General features: G+C 39.0%; 1 protein-coding gene across 1 annotated transcript in view; it reads right to left on the minus strand.

The window, feature by feature from the left end:
* Nucleotides 1-25,536, minus strand: part of LOC138175059 (transmembrane protease serine 11E-like) — a 67,510-nt gene that overhangs the window by 29,405 nt on the left and 12,569 nt on the right. The window contains exon 2 of the mRNA XM_069105341.1: nucleotides 2,451-2,575. Within this exon, the coding sequence (XP_068961442.1) occupies nucleotides 2,451-2,575 (125 nt within the window). The remainder of the gene's footprint in view (nucleotides 1-2,450; nucleotides 2,576-25,536) is intronic.

The following is a 25,536-nucleotide window of genomic DNA, read 5'->3' on the forward strand; positions in this document are numbered from 1 at the left end:
GGAAGGAGGAAGGAAGGAAGGAAGGAAGGAAGGAAGGAAGGAAGGAAGGAAGGAAGGAAGGAAGGAAGGAAGGAAGGAAGGAAGGAAGGAAGGAAGGAAGGAAGGAAGGAAGGAAGGAAAGGAAAGGAAAGGAAAAAGGGAACAATAATAATGAAATAATAAAACCCTGGTTTCACTTGGAATTTTGCTTAAATTACCCAGAAAATAGTATAAACATCAAACCTCTCTTTAGAAAGTAGGGTTGGAAACCATAATCACTCAGAACCCTGTCTGACAACAACACTGTATGACCTGAAGCAAATAACTATTTGAGCAACATTTAGCCCATACTTTTGTTGTTATTTAGCCATGTCGGACTCTTGATGACCCCATTTGGGGTTTTCTCGACAAAGATACTGGAATGGTTTGCTATTTCCTTCTCCACCTCATTTTACAGATGAGGAAACTGAGGCAAACAGGGTTAAGTGACTTGCCCAAGGTGAAACAGCTAGTTTCAGAGACTAGATTTAAACTCAAGTTTTCTTGACTCTGGGCCCCATACTCTATGCACTGAGTCACTTAGCTGCCCTAGCCTATTCCCGAAGCAAGGATTCATTTTCCCTAAAAGAGACAAAGCTGTGCCTGAGAAGTATTTGGCCTCTGCCACACTGACTGCAGCTTCATGGTCATCTAAGGGCATAAAAAGTCTCACCCAGGTGGGGTAGGGGCTCTTTCAAACTGGTCCACTTCTGAGGCTTACAAAAGTCACTGTACCCTGTTAATCAGATTCATTCCACGTGGAGAGAAAGGGAACAATATACAGAGAAGCTGAAGACCACTATATCTTTGCATATCTTTGCTGAGTTAAGGCAAAATAAACCTTTTGTTTAACTGTTCAATGACTTATGAGTGCCTTAATCCATTCCAATATCTAATCTAAACTTAGAGAATGCTAGCATTAGGATTGCCTCTAACACCAATGAAGGGAACCCATTAAAAACTAACCAATTTGATTGTATACTGAAAGATAAAAGAAGAAAAATCCAGTCCCAGATCATGCTACCAAACCACTTGCTTCAGGAGAACAATTCTCCTTTTCATCAGTTGAAATAAAGCAGAGCCTTGTTTTCTTCATCTATGAAAGGAAGTAAGGAAGGTGGGATGCTCATTAGATAAGATGTATGGTCCTGTCCAGTCCTAACATTCTATTTATTTATTAATTTCAGAACTTATTCCACCTGAAAAGAACATGTCTGAAGGACCATTCAGGACCATCCTAACATCATGGGAACCTTTGTATCTTTCTTCTGTGAAGTACTTGACCATAATATAGTCAGTCTCTTCATACCTTTCATAATACATTTCATCCTCTTTAATCTCCTATAGTGATATATAGGACGAGAGAGAGCCTATAATGAGTAGTGATGGAAAAATCACTTAGAAAAAGGCCAATATAAACACCATTACAGAAACAGAATAGAAATTACCCTGAAACTTTCCTCAATTCCTGGGGCCTTCTCATCCTAGAATATTGCTCTGCCATACTGGCCCCCTTTTCAACTAATGAGTTCCTCCAAAAGTCTTCATTTAGAAGAGGGTCCTAAGTTATGTCCATTCTTCATTTCCCTCTTGGCTCTACTGCTTCTGACTTATCAAACATTCAACACTCATAAGTACCTCCCATCTCCTTTTTTATTTCCCTTTTGTACATACATCTTACCCATTAGAATATAATTTCTCTGAAGGTAGGGACAATCTTTTTGCTTATTTTTGTGTTCCCACTACATAACACTGTGTGTAGCACATAATAGAGGCATAATAAATACTTATTGCCTACCTGGCTACTCCTTCTCTGTAATGTCAGGGGGTGTCAAATTCTTAAATTCCAGAATTTTAAATATATTGGGGGGGTTAAGTACCAGATTTTCCTATACCTTTAGAGGGTTAGAGTATTAGATCTCAAATTCTGTTATGTTTTGGTCTTCCAATTTAATTCTTACTTCTGGGAGACTTGGGGGAAGGAATATCCAGACTTATGATTTTATTGGTATTGGAAACACTTAGTGGGGGATCTTCCTCTATCAAGGAATATCATCAACTGTTCAGCAACTTTTAGTCTCATGAAGTTATGTATGGACACATAATTTTTAAGTGATGCATGTAGTGACATAATCAGTAGGTATCAGAGATGGGCCTTGAACCTATACCTTCCTGAGTCTAAGGCCAGTTCTATTATGCCACATTGCCTCTCAGTTCTTAATTGATATCTGTTAATGACAAAAACTGGAAGACATGAGCTACTGTGATCTTTAATAGCCTTACTAATCTATAAACAATACATGAAGTGATGAAAAAATAAGGAAGACTTTTCCATAAACAGCCTTAATTATGGAGCTAAAAGAGCAAATCTAAAACAAATAAAAAGATGAAATTTGTCTAGAAGACTTAGAAAAAACCAAATTGATACTTACTGTATCTCACATAATGAACAATTAGTCCAATGCACACTGCCAGAACAATCAGGGATATAAAGGTGATTAAGCCAATAACCCATGGCTCTAAATAGCTTCTCTTTCTAACAGGTACAAGAACAGGTCTGAAAAAGAGGAGGAAATGTATCATGTTATAATGTGTGATAAATCCTAAATCTCAGTGAATCAACTATTTCAATGGAATAAAATGCTACCCTATAGGAGATTTATTTATTCAATAGTTGTGTATTTACAGAATAACAAGATCTGAGTTGAAATGAACTTTAGAGGCCATATGGTCTAACCCATCTGTAAATATGAATCTCCTCTTCAGCATACCTAATAAGAAGCCAACCAGACTTTTCTTACAGATTTCTATTCCCCAAGGCATCCCATTCCACTTCTGGCAAGCTCTAGTTGTTAGGAAGTATTTCCTGACATCAAGCTTAAATTTGCTTCTTTGTAACTTACACAAATGGCTTTTACTTTTATGGTCTGGGACCAAACTGAATTGTAGTTAATTATAACTTTGAATGTGAATGGTATGAATTCACCCATAAAATGGAAACAGATAGCAGAATTGAGTTAGAATCAGAATCCAACACTATAATGTTCACAAGAAACACATTTAAGAATGAGAGATATATACAGAGTTAAAACAGAGGGCTGGAGTAGAATTTATTATGCTTTAACTGATGCATAAAAAAGGACAGGAGTAGCAATTGTGTTCTCAACTAGAGTTATGGCTAAGATAGATGAAATTAAAAGAGATAAACAGGGTAACTACATTTTGATAAAAGGTACCATAAATGATGAAGCAATACCAGTACTGAACCTATATGAACAAGCCTAATCTTCCTTCCTGGTGAAAGTCCTGAAAATACTTGAAGATAGCTATCATGTCCCCATAACTCCTCTTTTGCAAGCAAACCATCCCCAGTTGATGATCCTCATTTGTGTGGCCTCAAGATCTTTCACCATCCTGACCACTCTACTCTGGATGTTCTCCAGCTTACCAATGTTCTCTTGAAAATTTGGCATTCATAACTGAAAATAACACACCTGCTGTGACTTGGCAAAGTCAGAGTGTGGTAAGACTGTCCCATCTCTGGTCCCATACGTATTCTGTCAGTGTACCCTAAGATTGCATTTTCTTTCTTGGATGCCATATAGTGCTATAGTCTACTAAAATCTCTAGATCTTTTTCAGATGACTTGCTGTCTAGCCATGCCTCTACCATACAGCATTTGTACAACTGACATTTTAAACCTTAGTGAGGCTAGTGCCTTTCCTCTCTTGATTACTTCTGATTTATTCTGTATATATCTTGTTTGTATATAGATACTCACATATTATCTCCCACGTTACACTGTGAACTCAAAAGCAGAGATTGTCTTTAGCTTTTCTTTGTAGCCCCAACACTTATCTCAGTGCCTGGCATCTAGTAGATACCATATAAAGGCTGGTTAACTGACTAATTGATTTGTGTCTATTCAATTTCATCTTTTCAGTTTATCTCAGTGTTCTAGTTTAGGCTTTTTTTCCATTAATTCTAACTCTTGTCACCCAGTGTGTTAGTCATCCTTACCAACTTTGAGTTGTCTATGAATATAAAGCACGTGGTTTGTCGCCTTAACCAAGTCTTTGATAAAATAACAGAGGATCAAGCCTAGATCGCTACAGAACTCCACTAGAAACCTCCTCCCAAGTTAACATAAAACCATAAATGTCCCCCAGATCCAAATCAATCTAATTGAATTCTCATCTAGCTCCTATTTCTACATCTTTTCTATAAGAATTGTGTGTGGATTTGTCAAATATCTTGCTAACATCTAGGTAAACATTACAGCATTCTCCTGATCCAGTCTAGTAACCTCATTTTTTTTTAAAAAGAAATAATGCTAGTCTAGTGTGATCTGTTCTTGATGAAGTCACACTGGCTCTTTGAGAGTACCACTTGTTTTTATAGATTCACAACAGTTCATTCCCTATACTTTTTAATATACATTCAAGAATTTTGTCAAGAATCAAAGTCAAGTTCACTGCTCTCTAGTTTACAGACTCCACCCTCTTCCTTTTTGGGAAGATAATGATATCTGCCCAGTTGTTTCAGTCATGTCTGACCCTTTGTAACTCCATTTGGGGTTTTCTTCTGGAAAAACATACTGGAATGATTTGCCATTTTCTTCTCCAGCTCATTTTACAGTTGAGGAACTGAGGCAGACAGGGTTAAGTGACATGCCCAGGGTCACACAGATAGCAAGTGTCTGAGACTAGATTTGAACTCACAAAAATGAGTCTTCTTGACTCCAGTTGAGAACTTTATCCATTGTGCCATCTAGCTGCCCAATCTTTCAGTATCTCTCCCATTTTCCATGATCTTTCTTTTATCCCCACTTAATTGTTATTCTATTTTTTCTCAATTACATATAAATAAATATTTTGCATCTTTTTTTAATTCTGTTTTCCAAATTATCTCTCTCCCTTCCTCTTCCTTCCTTGAGAATAAGTAATTTGATATGGATTATACATGTGTAGTCATGCAAAACATTTCCATGATCTTTCAAAACTCACTGTCAGTGGCTCCATAATTATTTCCTTCAGTTGTTTCCTTACTAGAGCATGTGATTGGCCTGGTAACTTGAATTTCTCCAAGGGCAGTTAACTATATCTCTACTTATCCTGGATACCCACAAACTATTAGCCATTTTTTTTCAGTCATTTGTCCTTGGCTGAGAAAAGAGAAACAAAAGAAGAAGTGAGCAGCTCTGCCTTGTGCTGATTGTTGATACTCTCTTTGATCTTACTCTTTTTTCCTAAAATAATGAGACTGGAGGCCAAGAGGCTGTTTGTTTCATGTCTGAGCTTAGTTTTGCTCACTCTGAGCTTTGACATTATTTAAGCTACTCTTACAGAATCATACTATTCCATCAGTACCTACTAAGTTCAGGAACCATCCTGGGGGCCAGGGAGAGTCCAAAGGTAAAGACATGATCTCTGCCCTCTAGAAACACCCTTGTTCAAGAATTGTCAGGGATCCCGGGCTCAGACACTCAGCACCACACCCAGAAATAACTGGCCGTGTAACCTTGAGCAAGTTACTTAATCCCAATTGCTTAAAAAAAAAAAAAAAAGAATTGTCAGGGATTTCTTTTTGCCCACCACATGCAGCTCCGATTATCCTTTGTCAAACACTCAAGGCTCTCCTAAATCTGGTTTCAAGCCAGTTCTCTAGACTTATCTCCCACTATTCCCCTTCACAAACCTATATCACTCCAACTAAACCCAAGGAAATGACTGTTCCTGAGCATGATTTTTTTGCTTGTTTTATTTTGTTTTTCTTTTCTATTATTGTATATGTCTTTACACTCTTTCCAACTTCTGGAATTCTTCTGCACATTCAATAAATTATAAATTCTCTGAGGAAAGAGACCATGTCTTACATTTTTTTGTAACCCTCACGACACGTTGTATAGAGGATTTAGTCCACAAAGTAAGCACTGAAATATTTGAGCAAATGCTAAGAAACCTACTCACCCTCTAAGGCTTTGCTCAAATGCCACCTTTTCCATGAAGCCTTCCCTAAGTCTCAGCAGTGGCTCTTTGCTTCCAGCCTGCAGTGATTTCTCCCTCTTCTGAAGTTTATAGCTCAAGTTTATAGCTTCTATATACCTGTGGCATTGTATTTAGTTATTTTTATTTCCATGATTCATCTATGTTCCTTATTAATCAATCAACAAGCATTTATTATCCACTTACTAATACCATCAGGCATGTTGCTAGATACAGGACATACAAAATAAAAAAGCAAATCAAGCCCTGTGTTGTATGGGAATTTTTTATTTACTTTTATTGTTTGAGACTCATGCTCATTCCTCCTGCAAATTTTGGTTAATATTAACCTCATCTGACCAAAACTTTTCCCAAGGAATGTGAAAATTTATGTAAGAGCCTTAAACATCACTTAGTTAAGAAACCAGAGGAAGAATTTATACTATCTCTGACTTCTTGGTGACATGTAAATCCTCCTCTTCAATCAGGCTATTTATGAATCCTCTAAGTATAATTTCAACTATAACCCAGCTTAGTTAACCTAGAGAATTTGACAAAGAAGTCTGTTTTCTTAAGGGATGTATGAGATAATGTTTTTGTTTAACTAAACTTGTTCAACTTTTATGACATTGAAGGAAGTATGGGATTATAGGTTTATCTTCTTTTTAGTTTATATGGCCTATGAGGAGTGTTCGGGATTATAATATGTAAATAAACTATTTCTCCATCACTCTAATGTAATTTTGCCTATAAGAAACCTTTTTAGAATCCTCATTATTGTTCAGTCTATGCTTGAGCATAAAAATATGAAACATGGGTTTTTATCTCCATAATTTTCACATTGTGGTCAACATGTATTTGGCAGCAATTACCCACCATGGTAAACTTGGTGATGTTTCTCCTTAGTTTGTAAGATCCTTAAGGGCAAAAAACCTGATCCCATTCACCTTTGTATATATACTTTATCAAGTAAATATTTGTTGAACAGCAAGAACAAAGCAACAGCTTGAACCAAACCAGATGGCAAACACAGTGGGGTTTTTTCTATATGGTATGGAAAAATCAGCAATCAGACCAGGATTCACACCTATTGTTTCCATTCTTCCAGTATAATGGATGGATTGCAGGAGGCAGAAACATCTGAGTTCCAGTCTTGCTGCTGCTATTTGCTAGCTGTTCAAATTTTCCTCTTGCACAATGCTTGCTACATCTCTCCTAACTCTCTAACAGCTTAGTAAATGGGAAAAACCTAGATTTGTAATCAGAGACCCTGGGTTCATATCTCATCTCAGCCATTTACTACCTATATGACCTTATGCAAATAATTTTATCTCCCTGGACCTCAGTTTCCACATCTGTAAAATGAGGATTGGACTAGATGTCTCCAGATCTACTCTCTTTAATCTACTATTTTCCCCACTCCAAGCTTAACCTACTAGAGCAAAGGAAGAAGGGATTCAGAATCCTGCTTGGTTTGAAAGTTGTTGCTGTTTATTCTCTGTTTTTGAAGAATATCAGTGATATCAGAAGAGATATCTTGACTTGCATATGAATTGAATTTAAGTAAAGCAGACTTGCCCACATTGGTCAATCTCACTGTGTCTTCAACTCTTCAAAGTCCAGTGGCAAGACAAAAGAGTCAGGATGATTGGCCATGGCCAGGGATGCAGTGGATGACCTTGGTATCTTCCATGTTCTACTAAGCTCTAAGCACTCCACAGCACTTGCTTCAGACTCCTCCATGGTCATTGGAACAACTTGTTCTCATCCACCCATTCTGCAGGGAGAAGTCTTCACATGCTTGGGGGATAGGCATTCCCCTAACTCACCAACAGTGTTTAAAGCCCGTAGGCTACCCTCAACCTGGTTTAGGGTGTCTGCTAAGAAGGTTTACTGGGTGTGGCCACTGTACGTGCTACAGCTTCTTGGAGCCACAGGTGAGAGTTGGGCAACAGGTAGACACCAAAGGTGGATGAGCAACCCTGAAAAGGGCTGAGCAAGCCCTCACACCTGAGGTGCACCCCATACACACTGTTTGGATGTATGCATCAGCTCAATCCCTTGAACTGGTGCTGAATAAATTCTATTGTCATTATGCTTTTGAAATGCAAGAGGTACTTTTCTCTGGGCAGACTCTTCCTGCTAAATAAAGAGCACCATCAGAGGGCAGTTCAGGCACTGACTGAGCTAGTAGGAGGACTGATTGCTGACTCGAATTAGGAAAAGTGGAGCCAGGAAATGATGACATCAAATTGGGTACGTGAGAGATGGGCTTCACCATTTCCCGTTCAGCCTCTTCTGTGATCAGTGGAATGGGGTGGGAAGTTCCAAGCTCTGTTTGTTTTCTTAACCTCAGCCTTGTGCCCGATGCCTCTCCCTTTGGACCACAGCCAAGGAAACTGACTCTTAACTCTTCAGTATATTAAAGTCAGGCTTTCTGTCTCTCTATCTCTGCCTCCTGTCTGTCTCTTTCTCTCTGTGTCTGTGTCTGTGTCTCTGTCTCTCTCTCTCTGTCTCTCTCTCTCCTTCTCTGTCTCTGTCTGTCTGTCTGTCTGTCTGTCTGTCTGTCTGTCTGTCTCTCTCTCTCTCTCTCTCTCTCTCTCTCTCTCTCTGTGTGTGTGTGTGTCTCTCACCACTCCCCCCCCCCAACTTCAAAGTATAATTGATGGAGACATTAAGTCCCTGAGTAGTTCAGGAAAATAAGCAGAAGACAGTGTACACTTTACAGGGTAATCCAGCTTTATTGGGAATCATTTTATTTCATCTTTCTTATTTCTCTAAGAGAGGCAGAATCGTATTATGCATTGGAGATAAATTCCATTGGTTATATCTTGATTCCATTATTTGTCAACGTAAATATAGACAAGTCAACCTAATCTCTTTGAGAGTAAGTGAGAGAATAAAAGTCCCCTCTTCAGTTCTTTCCTGAGAAGATCATCAAATTGGGGTGGCTAGGTGGCTCAGTGAGTAAAGTGCCGACTCTGGAGTCAGGAGGACCTGAGTTTGGTTCTGGCCTCAGACACTTAACACACACAAAAAACTAGCTGTGTATCCTTGGGCAAGTTACTTAACCCCAATTGACCTCCAAAAGAAAAAAAAGATCATCAAATAGCTACTGCAAAGTATACATTTTCTTTTTAAGTTTCCAGATGAACCTCACCGGAAGGTGATGTTAGATGGGCAAGTATGTACCTGGGACTCAGCCCTAGCTGCCTTGACTACTTGTGCTATTGATCTGTGCCTGATGAAGGGAAGTCGGGCGTGGTAGAGGGTGAAGCGAGCCAATAGGGAAGAGCTGAACTATAACCAAATTGAGGAAGCGGGGTATTTGTGTCTCTTCTAATCTTTTATTCTAATTCATTTCTCCTATCACTTAACCACGGTCTCCTTACTGTCCCTATGGGACATTGGAAGCTCTACCAATACAATGTAACCTCCTTAACCAGCAAAGTGATGGAGTCAATCAAGTGCTGGACTTGCAATCAAAAAGACTTGAGTTCAAAAATTCCTTCAGCCACTTACTTTGCTGAGTAGTCTTGGGCAAGACATAATTTCTTTCTGTAAAATAAGGATAATAATAGTCTCTACCTTATAGGATCTGTGAGGTGGCCTGTGTAAAGCACTTGGCAGGGCTACAAAAACGCTCATGGCTATTACTGAGGACAGGGACTGTTTGTGGCTCTCTTTGTATCCCCAGTACTTAGCACAGTGCCTGGCACATAGCAGCCCCTTAACAATTAAATTCTCATTGACTGACTGGCTGACTGTACAAAACAGAGATGAGTGCAGAATCCTCCCAACCAGACAGGATAAATGCAAAAACACATGAGCACTTTGAGATGGGGGAAGTGGGGGAGGGCAAGGGAAGGGATGAGGCACTGTGTAAATAGGATATGTTATGATCATCATCATCGTTTTTTTTATTATCATTCTTATTCATGGTAATGGCGATGATGATTGCTCCCTGAGTTCTTTGTTGTTTTTAACCTTAGTTCTTTGCTTCACAGTCTGCTTAACATTGCTTTGCAGACTGATCCACCCAGGCCTTTAATTACTTCCAGATTTTGCTGTTTCCCTCTACTCGATACTTTAACTTCAAATGGTTTCAAATTGGGCTTCACAAAGCGAGCATTTCCCTACTTCAAGACCTCTTTAGTCAGCCTCTCAGTTCACTTCTAACAAGCAGCCCCAGGTAAGGGCAGGGAGTGCCTGGCACAAAGCCCAGGACCAGTCTTCTCTTCTATAAAATGAGCAGCTAGGTGGTGCATTGGATAGCAGTGTTGACTTGGAGTCAGGAAAACCAGAGTTCAAATTTGATTTCAAACACTTACTAACTGTGAGAGCCAGTCATTTAACCTCTGTCTTGGTTTCCTCAACTGTAAAATGGAGATAACAGTAATTACCTACCAGGGTTGTTGTGAAGATCAAATGAGATAGCAATTGTAAAGTGTTTGTCACATAGTAGGTTGTTTCCCCTCTTTCTCCTTGTAAAATAGGGATAATATTTGTAGTCCTTACTTCAGTAAGTTGTCATAAAGTTCAAATAAACTAATGCATGTAAAGCACTTTACAAATGTGATATCACCATATAAATGTAGATTATTATCGTTATTTGCATTTCCAGCTTCACCACATAGTCTGTCAACAAACATTTATTTAGGACAGATCATGAAGGGCTTTAGATGCTAAACAGAAGGGTTTTTGTTTTCTTTTTTGGAGGGGGAGGGCAAGGCAACTGGGGTTAAGTGACTTGCCCAAGGTCACATGGTTAGTAAGTGTGTCAAGGGTCTGAGGCCAGATTTGAACTCGGGTCCTCCTTACTCCAGGGCTGGTGCTCTATTCACTGTGCCACCTGGCCACACCTAAACAGAAGATTTTATAGCCTTCATGGATAGAAGATGTTCATAGAGCCTGGAAGACATGAACAAGTCATTTTACAAATCTCATACCCCCACAAACTCTCTCGAGTCTGGGGTTTTTTATCTCTTTTGTGTGTATCACAGACCCCTTTGGTAGTCTGATGAAACCAATAGATTCCTCCTCAGAATGATATTTTAAATGCATAAAATAATAAGCCTAGAGAGGAAACCAATTATATTTAAATGCAGTTTTCAATTTTTTCTAATTCATAAAACCCAAGTTAAGAACCCTTGTTTATGACCATAAGTTACAAAGCAATGGCCAGTTGCAGATGTACACTGTCAAAGGGAGTTTCCTAACTGGGAGCTCCATATAGCAATCAAAGTACAGATCAATGTAAATATGCGTATGTACAGCTGATTTTGTGTGTGTGTGTGTGTGTGTATAAATACACACACATATAGATAAATGGCAAATAGTATGTGTGTGTGCATGTCCCTCACCATCCCCATTATTCATTCACTTGCCAAATCTTGTGACAATCCAATATTTCTCATATCCATCCCCCTCTTTCTCTTCATAGTACAACCACCCTATTCCAGGCCCTCACCACCTTTATTTCTGAATGCTGCAATAGCCTCCTAAGTGGTCTCCTTATAGTTAGTCTCCACTCCCTCCAGCCCCTCCTCTATACAGCTAGTAAATTGGTCATCCTACTTCACAGGTCTGAGTATAGCATTCCTCTGTTCAAGAAGCTTCAAGAAGGCCCTGTGGCCTTTAGAATAAAGTATAAATTCTTCTGTTTAACATTTAAGCCCCATTATAATTCATGTCCACTCCACCTTTCCAAGCCAAATACGCACTACTCCCCTATATGTACTCTATGTTCCAACTAAATAGACCTATTTGCTTTTTTTATACATGATATTCCATCTCCCACTTCCATGACTTTTCACAAGCTGTCCCCACTACTTAGAATGCTCTTCCTCCTCATCACTACCTCTTAAAATACTTACTACTCTTCACGGCTTAGCTCAAGTGCCACCTCTTTCAAAAGTCCTTTACTCTGAATCAACCATCCTGGAGATCAGTTTGGAACTATGCCCAAAGGGCTATAAAACTGTGCATACCCTTTGATCCAGCAATATCCCTAACTAGATCTGTATCCCAAAGAGATCATAAAAAAGGGGAAAAGACCCACATGTACAAAAATATATATATAACAGCTCGTTTGTGGTGGCAAAGAATTGGAAATTGAGGGGGTACTCATCAATTGGCAAATGCTGAACAAACTGTGGTATATGAATGGAATGGAATACTATTGAGTATAAGAAATGATGAGCAGGCAGATTTCAGAAAATCCTAGAAAGACTTACATGAACTGATGCTAAGTGAAGTGAGCAGAACCAGAAGAACACTGTACACAGTAACAGCAATATTGTGATCCAAGACAATTCCAAGACTCATGGGGGAAGATGTTATCTACATCCAGAGAGAGAACTATAGAGTTTGCAGATGGAAGCATACTGTTTTCTCTTTTTTTTGGGGGGGGGGGAGTGAGGAGGTTTCTTTCTTATGGTTTTTCTCTTTTGTTCTGATTCTTTCACAATATGACTAAAGTGGAAATATGCTTAATATTATTGTACACATGTAGCCTATATCAGATTGCTTGCCATCCTGAGGAGGGAGGAAGAGAGGGAGGGAGAAAAATTTTGGACCTTAAAATCTTATAAAAGTGAATGTTGAAAATGATCTTTACATGTAATTGGAAAAAAAATAAAAACTATTAAGTGGGGGGTGAGGATGTCCTTTACTGATTGTCTTAGTTGTTAGTCCTCAAATTACTAGTGTATTTATTTTGTGCGTATACTGTAATTATTTAATCTTTGTTCGTATTGGCCTTCCCTAGTAGAATGCAAACTCCTTGAAGGCAAGTTTATCTTTTGTATTTGGCTCCCCAATGCTTAACACATAGTAGGTATTTAATAAATATGTGTTGATTCATTGATATCATTAGACATAGTCTCTGCCCAAATGGGTTTCTGATATAACTAAGAAAAAGAAAGGAAAACCAAAAAATAAGTAGAAGGTAGTGCACCCTTTACAAGTAATCAAGCTTTGTTGTTGTTGTTCAAGCATGTCTGAGTCTTTATAATGCATTTGGGGTTTTTCTTGACAAAGATACTGGAGTGCTTTGCCATTTCCTTCTCTAGCTCATTTTATCAATAAAACAGGCAAACAGGGTTAAGTGATTTGACTAGGGACACACAGCTAGTAAGAGTTTGAGGCTAGATTTGAACTTAGGAAGATGAATCTTTCTGACTCCTATCCTGGTATGCTATCCACTGCACCCCCTGCTGCCTCTCAAGCTTTGTTAATAATTTTATTTCATCTTTCTTTTAAAAATAGTTCTCAGGGTGTGGCTAGGTGTCACAGTGAATAGAGTCCCTGGAGTCAGGAGGACCCAAGTTCAAATGCGACCTCAGACACTTGACACACTTACTAGCTGTGTGACCTTGGGCAAGTCACATAACCCCAATTGCCCTCCAAAAAAAAAGCAAAAAAAAATCTCCAAGGGAGGCAGAATAATATATCAGCATTGTAATTATAGGCAGGCAAATCAACTTAATGTGTCTCATCCTTAGTTTCTTCATTTGTAAAATGGAAAACAATACTTGAACTACTTGTGTTATAAGGTGGTTTCTAAGAAAACTTTTTATAAATTTCAAAACATGATATGAATGGGACTTATTTTATTCTGTCATTATTATTATTATATTCCATTGAGCTAGATGATTTCTAAAGTCTTATTATCTTTTTTTGGAGGGGGGAGGGCAGGGCAATTGGGGTTAAGTGACTTCCCCAAGGTCACACAGCTAGTAAGTGTTAAGTGTCTGAGTCCGAATTTGAACTCAGGTCCTCCTGACTCCAGGGCTGGTGTCACTGTGCCACCTAGCTGCTGCAAGGTCTTATTATCTATTAATCTTATCATTATGATTATGATTCTATTTTCTATTATTATTTGTCATTTTTATTATTGTTATTAAAGTCCCTGTCAGAGATGGCATAAAATGAAATTAAAGGAGAATATTTCAATAATTTTTCAAAATTCTTTCAATAACACATTCTGGTAGAGGGAGAGACAGAGAGAATAACTGTATCAATAAATAGAGATATCTCTCAAATATCCAGGGTTACTCAGTGAGTTAAATGGTTAAATACATATAATACTTCTAAATCCTCTTCCAAGTCTGTTCCTAGATTAGGGTTTTGGGGTTTTTTTTTTGTTTTGTTTTGTTTTTGATCACTAAGCAAATATTTATCTGTGTTCAGCATATTAATACCTAGGATTCTTCCTGCTTCCCCTTGCCAGTCCAGAGAAGTTGTTTACTATGCAAAGTTTTATTGTTGTTTGTCTCCAGAGAAAGATAATCCCAGCAGGTATTAAACATGAACCTTTCTTTCTAGGAGCAAGACTGTGTCTCCGTCTAGGCTAGAATGCATAGTGTTTTATATATAATATAGTTATAATGAATGAGAAGTCCTCACTGGCTCCAGGCAATACTCTGTGTCAAAAAAAATTAATATGCTTTATTTTTAATATAGTTCTAATAATATCCTTTCCTGCTCATTGACCTTTCAAAGTGCAATATGTAGATGAGATGTTCATAACCCTCTCTGTGTCATGGACCCCTTTGTCAGTCAGTCCGGTGAAGACATTCTCAGAATCTTGTTTTTTTTTTCTTTTTTTGAGGGGGGAAGGCAAGACTATTGGGGTTAAGTAAGTTGCCCAAGGTCACAGAGCTAGTAAATGTTAAGTGTCTGAGGTTGGATTGGAACTCAGGTCCTCCTGACTCCAGGGCAAGTGCTTTATTCACTGTGTCACCCAGCTGCTCCTAGAATCATGTTTTTTAAATGTATAAAATAAAATACATCGAATGACAATAGAAATCCATATTATTAGATTTTACACCATCAGGGACCTTCTGAGTCATCTAGTCCACTGAGGAACTGAAGCCAAAAGAAGTAAAGCACTAGGTAGTAAATTACAAAGTCAGGATTTGAATACATGTCCTCTAACTCCAAATCTAGCACTCTTGCTGTTGTGCCACAAGATAACTGAATATATTTCTCAAATCCTTATGCAGAATTGAAACATGAAAAATAAAAAAATAAAATATAAAAAAATTTAAAACATGAAAAGATTATATTAAATATTTGCTTTCATTCTTGTTTATAGCACTGGCCATAGTTTAATGCAGTTAACCATTTATGTATAATTTTTATTTTTCAAATGTATTATATGTATCAATGCCATTCTTCTTGCCTAACAAACTACTAAAGGGCAGGAGCTATGTTTGATTGAATGTCTAAAGGATAAGATTTATGTCTGAATAGTCTTTCTTATGCCTAAATCTGGTGAGGTCACTCTTCTGCTCAATGATCCTCAGAGGCTTTCCACCACTTACAGACTAAAAAGTCCAGCTCTCTTGTTTGGCATTCAAGGACTTCTATAACCTGACATTGCCCTGTCATGTACTGGTTCCCCTCAAGGAACTGTACACTACACTTTACACTACAATATACTATTTCATATAAACTCCACAATTCTGAGTACCTTATTTGTCTTGGCTCACCTAATTCCCTGTACCTGGAATATCCTGCCTCCTCCTCTTCACCTACTGAATGCCTACTCAACCTTTAAAACTCAGAACAAAGGTCACCTCATCAACACTATTCCTTCACTGATCTCAATTAATAGACATTTTCCCCTAAATCTCACATAACGTTTTGGTTTTCAATTCTATTCATTTCTTCAACAATCCTATTGAACAAATATTTATTAAACACCTCCTATAATGTATTCAGGTCAAGAGCTATTAGCTGATGATAGACACACACAAAAGAAGTCCCTGCCTTTAAGGAGCTTTCATTTTATTAAGGGATACACTATATACAAATGTAGAGCCTTTATCAGCAAGGGTGCTGATAGGAAGTGTAGTTTTTCATAACTAGAAGGAGAAAATAAAGGATCATGGGAGGCAAGAGCTGTGCAGGATGGGGAAAGCTTGGGAACTTTGGAGCCCAGAAGGTGAGCAAAACCAGGTGATCAACTAGCAGATGGCAAGGGAATGGTGCTACCCCAAACTGAATATAATCAACAGCTGAAATCTTGTCTGGTTGATCAACCCTCTTAAGGAGGGATTTACCTGAACAGAATTTGCTGCCACACTATATGAACTGGTAAATTTATCTCTTTTCTGTTCCCTCCCCCACCTCTGCTTCACTGCTACCTGGTGAATTGGTATCTCAGGAGTTTCATGCTCTCTCTAAATCATATTTATTTGCTATCTGTATTTTTGTAATGTGTTTTGCTACAGATAAGCTATTTTTATTGCATTTTGAGTGTTTGTTATAAATGAGTGGACCTCACCACAGGGAAGAACAAAGGGCTAATAGACCTAGGTTTAACTGGGAGCCTATATTGAAGTCTCTGTCTCTGTCTCTCTGTCTCTCTCTGTCTCTGTCTCTCTCTCTGTCTCTCTCTGTCTCTCTCTGTCTCTCTCTGTCTCTCTCTGTCTCTCTGTCTCTCTCTCTCTCTCTCTCTCTCTCTCTCTCTCTCTCTCTCTTTCTCTCTCTCTCTCTCTCTCTCTTTCTCTCTCTCTTTCTCTAGGTCTCTGTCTTTCTCTGTGTGTCTTTGTTTCTCTCTTTCTCTCCCTCTCTGTCTCTCTCTGTGTCTCTGTCTCTTTCTCTGTCTGTCTCATACAAAAAGGAATTTCATACATAAGATCAAAAAGAAAACATTTACAAAGTAATTTGGGGAGGGGGGGATGGGACACTATCACCTGGCTTAATCAGGATAAGTTTCTAATAGGAATTGATATTTGGGCTTTGCTTTCAAGAAACCATGGGATTCTAACAGTCAGAGGGAGAATGAAAGTATATTCTAGGCATTTTAGAGGCAGTGTATACAAAGGCCCAAAACATAAGATGGAATGCACTTTGGCCATGAGAAACTACTGCTAAATATGCAATCCATCAAGAACATGAATAAGTCTGGAAAAGCAGGTAGGTGTCCTATTGGGAAGGACTTTAAAAACCAAACAAAAGATTTTGTGATAGAAGCAAGCAGAGGAAGTCCCTGGACTTTCTTAAACTAGGAAGTGGCAAGGTCAGAACTGTGCTTTGGGAATATGAAGTTACCAGCACTATAACTAACTAATACTGTGGTTAATTATCACTAGAGAATAAGCTCCAAGAGGGCAAAAATCTGTGTTATCTAAATCTTGTACTTTCCTCACCACATAACACAGAACTCTGAATAGTAAGTATTTAATATTTGTTGAATGAATATTGATTTAACAGGCTTTACACAGCCATTCACGGAGTACTTTTATTAGTAGCCTCAGCGGTATTTTTTTATGTTTGTCTTCAATAACGTCCTAGAGCAGAGGGCTTAGAAATCATCTAGTCCAATCTCTTTATGTAATAGATGAGAAAAATAAGACCCAGGGATCTTGTGGTTTGCTTAAGCTTACAGGATTCAAACCCAGTTCTGATTGATTCAAACCCAGTCCAAGGCTATGAAATACTGATTGAGACTTCCCTTTATGATGAGTTCTGTGCCTATGGAAACACAGCCCCATCAGTTACATAGTATTAGACTGGTCTCCCACTAGTTGGCTATTATCCTCCATAATCCCTCGGTGTCTTTATTAGTTGTTCAGTCATTTGTCAGCTGTCTCTGGCTTTTCGATACTCCATTTAGGGTTTTCTGGGCAAAATACTTAAGTGGTTTGCTGTTTCCTTCTCCAGTTCATTTTTACAGATGAGGAACTGAGGCAAACAGGATTAAGCAACTTGCCCAGGGTCAAACAGTAAGTATCTGAAGCCAGATTTGAACTCAGGAAGATGAGTTTTCATGACTCTAGACTCAGCACTCTAACCATTGGCCACCTAGCTGCCCTATACCTTCATTTAGCCATCTAAAAAAATGTGGGCAATAAATTCTTATTCCACTTACTTTTAAAAAGACATTCTGAAGATAGCATATCACTGCCTCTTTGAACTCAAAGAGAAAAGTGTTGTAAAAATATTAATAGCACATCATAGAAAAGGAATGCCTGTGATCTAGGGTATATGCTATCAGCAAAGCTCTTCATTAAGCTCCTTTCCATGTGCTCAGAAAAGTGTGTTGAATATACATAGCCTTTGCATTCTAGGACCTTAAAATCTAAGAAAGAAGATTGTGGAGGAGAGGAGTAAAGGAGTTTATGAAGCAATATAGTATTTATTTATGCTCAAAAAAATTTAACCTTTCAGTTAAGCTCTTGTTTGCAAATGACATTGTGCTGATTGCATCAAAGCGTAGAATACTGCAGAAACTCCTAAGGGACATCTCTAAGAAATAGGCATCAGACCTAGGATTTTATTGGTATGGGGAATCACCGAATGAGAAAGCTCTCTCTAACAATGTAGGGAGGCACCTTCTTTACAACATTTAGTCTTAGAGAGTTGCCAAAAGTAAGGAGAGGTTAGGCAGTTTCACCATAGTCACACAACTAATGTCAGACAGGAAGCAAAACCGAGCTCTTTCTGGTTCAAAGGTCAGTTTACCATCTGCTATGGGATGCTACCCCTTAAATGAGATACGGTTATGGGAATGGGAATTTAAGATCCTCCCTGCCCCTTGGCCCTTTGATAGGCTTAAGGGACTCTGAGAACCTTCCTTGATTTGAAAATATGCTCTGCCCACTAATAGGTTGAATGTGGTCACCTGGAGCCTGTGGAGGGAGGCTTGTTTTTCAGGAATGCCCACACCTCATACTTTATGATTGGACTGTGGGTCAAGAAGGTTGTAACAATCTCTGAGCCAGGAGAAGGCTATATATATACCCTGATGTGAGATTTTGTTTGGGGGCTCACTTTGAGAAGAGTTATGTGGAAGAGACTCTGGGCAGCCATTGAGCCCTCTGGCTTTGAAAACTCAGATGCTGGTGCTTCCCTCTCTGGTAACTATGACTAGGTATGGATGTAATGGTCAGACAGCTAGATGCCTGTCTGCTGATCTGTTTCTTTGTCTGCTTGTAACTTGTTTGTATTCTCTGAAGTTCGGGGTGCTGACTTTTTCCCCTGAACTAGATAAATGACATATGTTTGATTAACAAGTTTGTTAACCCATTTTGAGTTGCTTTCCTTTAGAAAAGCAGATCTAAGAACCTCTGTTGCAGCCACCCTGGGTATGCTAGGGTGTTTGCTGCTACAGATATATAATCACTCATAAGTATTTGGCCTAACTACCCACAGAGGGAAAATGAAATGGATCATAGAATCATAGATTTAGGCCCAGAAGGAACTTTGGAGACCCTCTAATCTAGCTTCCTCATCATATAGATGAGGACACTGAGGCTGAAAGGTTGAATGACTTGCCCAGGGTCACACAACTACCAAATGTCTGAGACAGGATTTGAAGCCAGATCTTCCTTACTTCAAGCCTACTGTCCAGACTAGAGATTGGCAAACCATAGTCCATGAGCTAAATTAAGCTGGTTCAGACTATGGTCAGCAGTAGATTGAACAACCCATAGAGGTTGGACATCACTGCACATAGATAGACATTGCAAATGGACAATGAAATGGGCCTAAAATTGAATAGGAGAAAGAAGGCAGGCTAGAATGTATTTATGAAATTGTGCAGTACTCTTAATGATCCCAAACTCCTCCCTAAAATAAAGGCCTGTCAATATTTTTCTGGTGATGGCATATTGCAGTGAGTAATAATAGAGCACAATCTCCAAAGAATTAAAATTGCAGGTCATCCAAAGGGCAGCAGAGAGCATAAGTCCATAAGTAGCCTGTAAAACATTGCCAATGAAGAAGTTCAAAGGAGAAATGGCAAAAAGGCTATTGTCATTTCCTGTTGCTCTCTTCTCTTTCATAGGCCAAATTCTTAAAAGAAGGCATCTCTACTCATTACCCCCACATCCTTACTTCCCATTAACTTCTCAGCTGCTTGTCATCTGGATTCTGACCTAACTACCCCACATATTCAAAGATTGACCTCATTCTCTTGCTTCCATAGCCACCTTTCCTCTAAACTTCACTTTTTTCTATTAAAGGTACCACCATCCTACCAGTCACCCAAGTCTAAAATGTCAGGACCATCCTCAATCTTCCCTCTCTCTCGCATTCTATAGCCAATCAAGTGCCAAAGTTTACTGGTTATACCTCAAGAATATATTTCAACACGATTTTTCTTAATCCATAAGCTACCATCTAGTTCATACCCTCATCTCCTCTCACACGTATATTATAATTGTCCTAATTAAACACTATTGCCAGAATTATCTTCTTAAACATTGTACTCTTCTTCTCAAGACCCTACAATGGCTACCTGTTGAGTGTAGCATTTTTTAAAATACATGGGTAGGTCATGTAGCAAGGGTGAGGAATAATGAATGTATAGCCTATGTGCCCCATTGATAGATATCCATTAGACTGTCAGTTCCTCCATTAGATTGTGAGCTGAGAATGCTGTTTTGGCATTTCTCTGTATTCTCCATATTTAGTACAGTGATTAGTAAGCACTTAACAAATGTTTGCTGACCCAGCCTTGGCCTTGGGAAAAGGGAAAAAAAAGAGAACCTACAGATATAGCTGAGGAAAGAATGGAGCAAAAGCATCCTGAAAAAACATGTTTTTAGGACATTACTGCTCAGTCATTCTCTGAGGTGAAAAAAAAACATGTCAACACATTTTTTCAGTTTAATATAATTATTAACATTTTTTCCAACACTTTCTTAAAACTCAACATCAACAAAATAATAAATCAAGTCTTATTTGCAGTATTTGTCAGTTTCCAAGGTATAAAATGCTCCTTGATAATTTAACACTGGTCCCTGGAGCTGAGTCCACAGAGGCCAGGGCTGAACATAGAGAATGGAATTTAAGGCTGGACTCATTTACCCAGCTACTCTTTATAGAAGGGGGGGAAAAAGCTTGGAAGGATGACTAAATAAATTAATATTATAAAGGGGAAGGGGTAGTGGTATACAATTTACTAAAAAGATTGACAAATCATTTTTACCTATTTGTAAAACACATCTCCTTTAAGAACTATTGCTAGAAATGGTTCTGAGACTTGGAGCTACCCATACAGAGAGAGGTAAATTGAATTGCTGAAGGTGGTAACCAATATTTGTCACAGACAAGACTAGAACCTGTCTTTTTGACTTGAAGGCTGGCACTCTAGCCACTATAACAAGCTGCCTCTTTTGCTAGCTTTACAGAATAGTCCCATATATGGGAGTGTCTCATAATGAAAAAAAAAAAAACACTGGCCTGAGTTTAAGCCCTATCTCTGACACTGGATAGTCTTGTGACTTTCAGCAAATCACTGTACTTTTTTGCTTTTTTTTTTTGGAGGGGGGAAGATAGGGCAATTGGGGTTAAGTGACTTGCCCAAAGTCAGGCTAGTTTTGTGTTAAGTGTCTGAGGCCAGATTTGAACTCAGGTCCTCCTGACTCCAGGGCTGGTGCTTTATTCACTGCACCACCTAGCCACCCCAAATCACTGCACTTTTTAAGCCACAATTTCTCACCCATGAAAATAGGGATAATAATATTTGTGACATCTTTTTCACAAGATTATTATAAAAAATGCACTTTGTAAACTGTAAATTAGTATGCCACACATAGGGATTTTATTACATAAAAGGAATAACATGATATTTATTCTTAAAATAATATTATTCAGACTACTTGTTTAGTCAGTCAGTACACATTTATAAAGGACCTCCATGCTAAGGGCAGGAGATACAAAGTAAAGCAAAAACAGTCCCTGTTAGGGGCAGCTAGGTGGCACAATGAATAGAACAGTCACTGGAGTTAGGAGGACCTGAGTTCAAATCTGGCCTCAGACACTTAACATTTACTAGCTGTGTGACATTGAGCAAGTCACTTAACCCCAATTGCCTTGTCTTCCCCCCTCCCAAAAGACAAAAAAATAACCAGTCCCTGTTCTCAAGGAGCGCACAGTCTAATGGGTGAGACAACATAGAAACAACTATGTGCAAACAAGATTTATACCGTGTTTCCCCGATAATAAGACCTATCCCAAAAATAAGCCCTCCCCTTACTGTGTAAGATTCCTCTAAAATAAGCCCTCCCCTGAAAATAAGACCTATTGAGATTGCTACTGTAGTGAAGGTGATCCCCTGCGCTACACGCTACATTATGGTACCCTCTGTATGCACCATTCCCCCTCCCCCCAGGTGAAACGCACGCCGCGCTCCGAGCTCCATCCAATCAGAGCTGCAGCAGTGAGCGCGTCATCCTGTTCTTTATTGAATTCATTATTGAATAAAGGTACATTTTTTTGTTCACATTTACCTGTTTATTAAAATTGCTGTCAATGTTCATTAAAATAAGCCCTCCCCTGAAAATAAGCCCTCTGGTGTTTTTCTGTCCAAAAAAATTAATAAGACAGTGTCTTATTATTGGGGAAACACGGTATATACACATTCATACACCTATATGTTAAATATATGTATGTGTATATATATACATATATATGTATAGTATACACATACATAGATAATTGGAGATAATCACTAAGAGAAAGCACTCACATTAGTAGGGATCAGAAAAGGCTTCTTGCCAAAAGTGGGACTTTAGCTGAGATCTGAAGGAAGTCAAGGAGGTATAGATGAGGAGGGGTAATGTTCCAGGATAGGGGAGAGCCAATGAAAACGTTCTGAGTTGGGGTGGCCAGGTAGCACAGCGAGTAAGAGCACAGGCTCCACTGTCGGGATGACTTGTGGATCGAATCCGGGCTCAGACACTTAGCACCCACCCAGAAACACTTTGCTGTGTAACCTTGAGCAAGTTACTTAACCCCAATTGCTTAGGGGCAGCCAGGTAGCTCAGCTAGTAAGAGCGCCGGCTCCAGTGTTGGGATGACCTGGGGTTCAAATCCGGGCTCAGATACTTAGCACCACACCTAGAAATAACTGGCCATGTAACCTTGAGCAAGTTACTTAACCCCGATTGCTTTAAAAAAAAAATAAAATGTTCTGAGTCAGGTGATGGAGTGTCTGGTGTGAGGAACAGCAAGGAGGCCTATGCCACTGGATCACAGAATACACCAAGAGGAGTAAGATATAAGAAGGTAGGAAGGTATAAGAAGGTATAAGGTATAAAAAGGTAGGAAGGGACGAGGGTAATGCGGGGCTTTGAAGACCAGAGGATTTTATATTTTATCCTAGAGGTAATAGGGAGTCACTGGAATTTGTTGAAAAAAGGAGTGACATGGTCAGATTTGTGTTTCTGGAACATCAGTGGGACTGCTGTGTGTAAGATGGATTGGAGTGGGGAGAGACTTGAGACAGAGAGAGCCAGCTGGCTATTGCAATAGATCAGGTATAAGGTGATGAGCACCTGCACCAGGGTTGCACTTTGTGAGTAGAAAGAAGGGGTTCTATACAAGAGATGTTGTCACCAGAGATATAACAAGACTTGACAACTAATTGGGTGGAGGGGGAAGAGAAAGAATGCAGAATCAAGAAAGATACCTAGGTCTGAGTCTGAGTAATTCGGAGGGTGGTGGTACTCTCAATAATATTAGGGAAATTAAGATGAAAGGGTTTGAGGGAATAATGAATTTAGTTTTGAATGTGTCAGATTTAAAATGTCTATGGGACATATAGTTTCAAATGTCATACAGGCAATCAGAGATTCAAGACTAGAGGTCAGGAAAAAGGTTAAATCTGAGAGAGTCATTTGAGAAGTGATAATTTAAAACACAGGAACTGATGAGATCACCAAATGAAATTGTATAAAAGGAGAAGAGAGGAGAACCCAGGACAGAGCCTTGGGCATCCCATCACAGTCAGAAGTCATGACATGGATAAAGATCCACCAAAGGAAATGGAGTAGTGACCAGACAAGTAGGAGGAAAACCAGAAGAGAGAAGTGCCCTGAAAATCTAGAGAAGAGATTATTGAGAAGAGGTTGACTGACAGTGTCAGAAGCTGCAGAGAAGTCAAGAAGAATGAGGACTGAGAAAAGGCCAAGACTTAATTTCAATGAATCCAAATTAATGAGGTTTGAGTATGCTTGCAAAAAGTTTTTCCTTTTACTAATTCAATTCTGCAATAAATTCAGTTCAATAATCATTTATTGAGGGCTTATAATATTCAAGTTCTCAATTATTTCATTGTTTCCATTGACAAATTTAAAAATTATAGTAGTGGGGGTGACCAGGTAGCACAGAAAGTAAGAGCACCGGCTCCAGTGTCGGGATGACCTGGAAGATCGAATCCCAGGCTCAGACACTTAGCACCCACCCAGAAACACCTGGCCGTGTAACCTTGAGCAAGTTACTGAACCCCGATTGCTTAAAAAAAAATTATAGTAGTGATTACTTGCCAGACAGTTTGGCCTAGTGTCTAGTGGGTAGACTTTGAAGTCAGACTCAATTTCTTTCTTCTGGCACATACTAACCATGCAAACATGGTCTTAATCTCAGTACTCCAGGCAATTCACTGAGAGTACAAGTTAGAGCTCAAATTTTGTGTTTGTCCTTTGTTTTTGAAGAGGACCATGGCATCAGGGAATTTTCCAGCCTCACTTTCTCCTCCAGAGCCATCTGGATCCAGTGAAAAGATATTCATCAGGATGACTGAAGGTGACCCAGGATGCAATGGGAGACCCTGGCCCTCTTAGGCTAAAGTCTTTTCACTTACTCACTTAGAGTGAGGTTAATGCCCATTCAAATAGACTTCTTTAAGAAGTGAGTCAAGGGGGTGGCTAGGTGGCACAGTGAATAGAGCAGTGGCCCTGGAGTCAGGAGGACCTGAGTTCAAATCCAGTGTGAGAGAGTTAACACAAAAACTAGCCATGTGACCTTGGGCAAGTCACTTAATCCCAATTGCCCTCCAAAAAGAAAAAAAAAAAAAGAAGAAGAAGTGAGTCGAAGGATGGCCCTTTTAATTAGAAAAAAAAGGGAAAAAAATCAAGCTGGGAGAGGAAGACCCTCAGGGTTCCAAAGAGAAACAGCTACCATTGGTATTCTGTGTAAGCCAGGAGGGCCCAAAATATAGCCATTAGGTGGAGCTGGGACAGGGATCTATTGCGGTCCCATCTATGAGCTTCAGGGTGAACTGGGCTTAAGGCTTTGTGAAAGAAGGACAAAAGAATTTTCCTGGGGACATAATAGATAACCAAATAAATAGAGATTGAAGAGAGTAAGAGTAAGGCAGAAAGTGAAGAGACAGTAATTGAGAGATATAGGTCATAGAAGTTTAGGAGGTTAATACACTATGAGACTTGAGAAATCCACAACATAGATTTTGAGCTTCTCATGTAATCCCAAGTACAAGGGCAGACACTGAATTAGATCAGGGGCTCTTAACCTTCTTTATGTCGTGTAGCCCTTGGGTTGTCTGGTAGAGCCTATAGACCTCTTCTCAGAATAATGGTTTTTTTTAATGCATTACATGTGTGTGTGTGTGTGTGTGTGTGGTTACAGAAAAAAATAATAATGTGGAAATGGTTATTAAAATATTTTAAAAGCAAATTCATGGACATCAGGCTAAGAATCCATGAATTACAGAATTCATGTAGGTACTGAATTTCATGAGAAAAGAGGAGGAATAGCCAACTTCTCACAAGAA

This window comes from Petaurus breviceps, unplaced genomic scaffold, assembly GCF_028583685.1.
Source record: "Petaurus breviceps papuanus isolate PSGF00001 unplaced genomic scaffold, PetGlider_PUasm1.0 76, whole genome shotgun sequence".
NCBI classification, from domain to species: Eukaryota; Metazoa; Chordata; class Mammalia; order Diprotodontia; family Petauridae; genus Petaurus; species Petaurus breviceps.